We start from the raw sequence: 4,017 nt of genomic DNA, 5'->3' as shown, positions 1-4,017 counted from the left end.
AATTACTTAAATAATGATAATGTTAAATTTAAAAGCTTAGAAATTATGATAATGTTAAATTTAGAAATAATTATAAATTTAAAAACTTAGAAATAATGATAACATAAAAAAGCACGCTTGTTTTTTTTAAAACCTGATGTACTTAGTACTTATTTTTCTGCCTTAAAAAAACTCAAAACGTAAAAAGTGGTGAGAGTTATTTTGTTACTGGCATAAATTTAAGAAATAAGAGATAACCTATGCCCACTAGAATACATTAATAACTTTAAAATTCGCTTTTATTTTTATAATGAATATTTTAAACATTAGCCACTTTTCTCAAATTGGCACAATTATGCCGGTTCGGTCGTAAAGCGTTAAGAAGTTTTGTTAGTTTTAACTGTCCTTTATTTTAAAATCACAATATTTTCTAACGTCGGTTTTTTTATATTTAGCAATGTCGTGAAAAGTGTTATTTTAAAAAAATGAGTGGTAAATAAATGTCGTTGAAAATAAGAGACTATTTCCTTTCGTTAACTACCAATCAAGTATGAAAGTAATCAAAATTCTGCGATTATATACATAAAATTCGAGGTTTAATATAAGAAATATATTAAACATATATATAAAGTTGTGTAATTTTCGAACAGTGGCATTCTTGCTTGCTAAACTCTCTCTCTAATGATAGCAGATTAAAAAGTTTTTTAATTCCAATTATAGAGAAAAAAAGTGCAGTAGTTGAAAAAAAAAATATTTAGCGTTCATTTTTGATAGCTATATTTATTTCCAAGAAATAGTTAAAAAATCAGAATGCCAATATTATTCATAAATTTTGATTAATTTTGTCATAGATAATTAATTTCAATGCAGAACTAACAAAATAAAAAGTGAAGCACCGTCGTTACAGCCAGTTGAAGATAGTTTATGTATGTATTAGAGACAGAACTTGGAAAATTGACTAAGATTGAAATTGAATTATTAGGTGGATCGAAACAAAGTGTCCCGGAAAATAGAATCCCCCGGAAAGGATATATTAAAGTCAAATTCAATGGTAATTTATTAATTTAAATGAAATGAACTTCAACTTAGAAAGGAATCTGAATTTTTTATTCAAAGTTAATTGTTTTGAATTCCATGATTTATTAATTTAATTATTTTACTATTTTTCTCCTGTTTAATTTGCAAAAAAAAATATTTCACAGTCAAATAATAATTAATTTTCTCAGAATTTGCCCCAGAGGTACTACTCTTCGCAGAAGTACTCGTATTCAGAATGAATGTGATTTTACCAGTAAGTATTGTTGCTTTGGAATGCAGCAATAGAAAAAGTAGATAAGAAACCATTCATTTGAGAGTTAGTCAGGGTGTGGTTATTCAAGTAAGTGAACAATCCGTATTCGGCATTGATGAATGGGCAACATATGCACATATGCACTTAAGAATGAACTGCTCTGAAATGTAAGGGGGTTAGTCTTATGAATGCAAGGCTTTCCTCAAGGAAAGAAATATAGTTTAGTGCATTTAGAGGAGTAGGTGTTTAAAACTGTGAAGATGGAAAGTTATTCCATTGGAAATGATAATGGTAAGTACTTATACCCAGTCTATATATAGTAAAATTATTATAAAATACTAATAAATAATTTTTAATGTGTAGATTTATTTTCGGTAATAAAATTTATTGAATTTGAATGTGAATTAGATACGTATTGTCTTATTTACCTTTGAAAAAGATCATTTTTCGTACTTTTTTAAGCTTTTTTTTTTCTCTATAAATCGGAAATGCTGTTTCTCCCAATGAGGTAAGTTCGAGTCCCAGCTGCGGCTGGTTGATACGAATTCTGCTCCTTGATCGCACCAACCACACTGCTGATATAAAATATCCTGAGTGGCAGACGGATCAGAATCAATTTCTAAATCGTGCTATCCAGGCGAGGTTATCGTGATTCTCCTCGCCATGTAACGCACATGTGGATTAGTTACAAAGTTAGAAGGCAATGGCGCATAACATCACTCTTTTTTAAACTAAAAGTACCATAACTAATAACCTTTAAAGTTATACGTGTGAACATTAAGATGTTAGGAGCTAAGTATTTAAAATAGTATTCAATATATATATNATTCAATATAATTTTATTAAATTTATATATATATATATATATATATATATATATATATTATAGAAGTCTTAGCTATCAGAGGGAAAATTTTCTAAGAATGAAAGACGGGAAAGAGCTTTACCTTGACTATCCACCATTTCATGAATAGCTTAGCTTGTTCAGCGAATTGAAATGGATTTATGTAGTGTTTCTGCAATTTTAAATAAACTATGGAATATTAAATAAAATCAGAGCATTTTTCCTAAACATTGGAAGCCGATATTACATTAAAGAAATATTTGCAAATTTTTAAGAATTTGTAGCTCAAATCTAATTTTTCATTAGAGTAAAATTATTACGTCAATTAAATGTAACGATCATAATGTTATTATTATTATGATTAATAATTTTAAACTGTATAATTTATCATCTGTGTCAATGAGATTTGAAAATGCAACACATATAAGAATTTAACATAATATAGTAATTGCACCGTAAAAACATCGTTATAAATTTTTTTCAAGATTTTATGTGATTATGATTGAAACTATTTCTATGTTTTGATATTTCAAGCCGTGATACAGACTTGCGAGACAAAATAACTAAATTAAATTCATGTGTCATGTTCAGTACAGAACTGAGAAATCATTCAATAGGTTTTAATAGTATTAACAAAATATTTTTACGGCAATTGTATTTATTATTATGAAGCACAACATTGTTAAATGCGGTTTTAAAATTAACTCTCTTTTTTTTTCTCAAACCCAAAAGTTTTTTCTTACTTTTTCAAAAATCTTGATCCTGAAGCTTTTCCTTTTGAAACTTAGTTGTTCTTTTCCGCAAATAAATTTTTCGACAATTTATTAGCTTTCAGAAAAATCACCTTTTACTAAAATAAATTAATTATAGTTAGTTGGTTTATGTCATACGAAATGAAGGAATGTAAATCAGCTTGCTCCAAACAATTTTTTAAATTTAAATGAAATTATATTTTATACAGAAAGAAAAAAAAATGTGCACAGAAACCTTTTTTTACACAAAAAATATCTCATAAACAACGCCCGTAAACTACATTTTTAAAATTCTTTCAAAAGTAAAGTTGAACTATTAGTTATATTAGATGTCGCAAAATAACATTGAAGCGAGGAAGAATATAATAAAAACTGGATCAATAATTTATGAGGTAGGAGACATTCAAAACATTGAAAAAAGTTTGAATAACAGAATTAAAAGAAAGTAGTTTAAATCCAATTAGAATTATTTCTCAAGAAATACTTTAGTCGTGTTTAGGTCATGAAATTTCTCATACTTAAAAAAAGTTTCAAAGCTTTCAAAGACCAGCAATGAAATACAAACGAAAACAAGTACTTTTGAGCACCCTATGCCAAAAAATAAAGCAATTAACTTTAATGACAGATTAAAAACAGATTGATGATGGATTGATAGATGAAATAAAAGATTTTAATTTGCATTGATTACTTTGGTTGTTTTTTGCAAATCCTTACATACTTAAGGAATTGTGAAAATTTTAATAAAATAGAAATTTTTTTCTTGCATTTTTTTTGGGCTCTAACTTTGCAAATAATCAACGAAATTTTTGGAACTATTTTCATTTAATATTAAAATGGCTATTTTAAAGTTTATATAACAAATTGTTAAAAATTTCTCAAGATATGAGCTTTTAAGGTAGTTTTTTCACTCTATGCATGTGCGGAATAATTTTAGCAATGTTTTTATATATGTAACATTTCCATCCATTTAACATTTTTATATATTTATACATTAGTCTTTATATTGTGAAAATCCAATCTATAAAATAAAAGTTCTTCAGAGGGATTTCATTTATATTATACGCCTTATAACATGTAAAGAACATTATTCAAAGTTTAGGCGAAACTGCATATTATAAATGAAAACATACTCTATGAGAAATTATATATAT

The 4,017-nt window shown here is 26.5% G+C and overlaps 1 protein-coding gene across 1 annotated transcript in view; it reads left to right on the top strand.

The window, feature by feature from the left end:
- Nucleotides 1–1,342: 1,342 nt before the first annotated feature.
- LOC107457269 (uncharacterized) overlaps nucleotides 1,343–4,017 on the top strand; it is a 17,131-nt gene continuing 14,456 nt past the window's right edge. The window contains exon 1 of the mRNA XM_043047599.2: nucleotides 1,343–1,561. Coding sequence (XP_042903533.1) covers nucleotides 1,531–1,561 — 31 coding nt within the window. The 5' untranslated portion in view covers nucleotides 1,343–1,530. The remainder of the gene's footprint in view (nucleotides 1,562–4,017) is intronic.

The sequence above is a fragment of the Parasteatoda tepidariorum genome, chromosome 5, assembly GCF_043381705.1.
Source record: "Parasteatoda tepidariorum isolate YZ-2023 chromosome 5, CAS_Ptep_4.0, whole genome shotgun sequence".
Classification (NCBI taxonomy): Eukaryota; Metazoa; Arthropoda; class Arachnida; order Araneae; family Theridiidae; genus Parasteatoda; species Parasteatoda tepidariorum.
The sequence above is the reverse complement of the archived record's forward strand: the minus strand, read 5'-3'. Positions and strand labels throughout refer to the sequence as shown.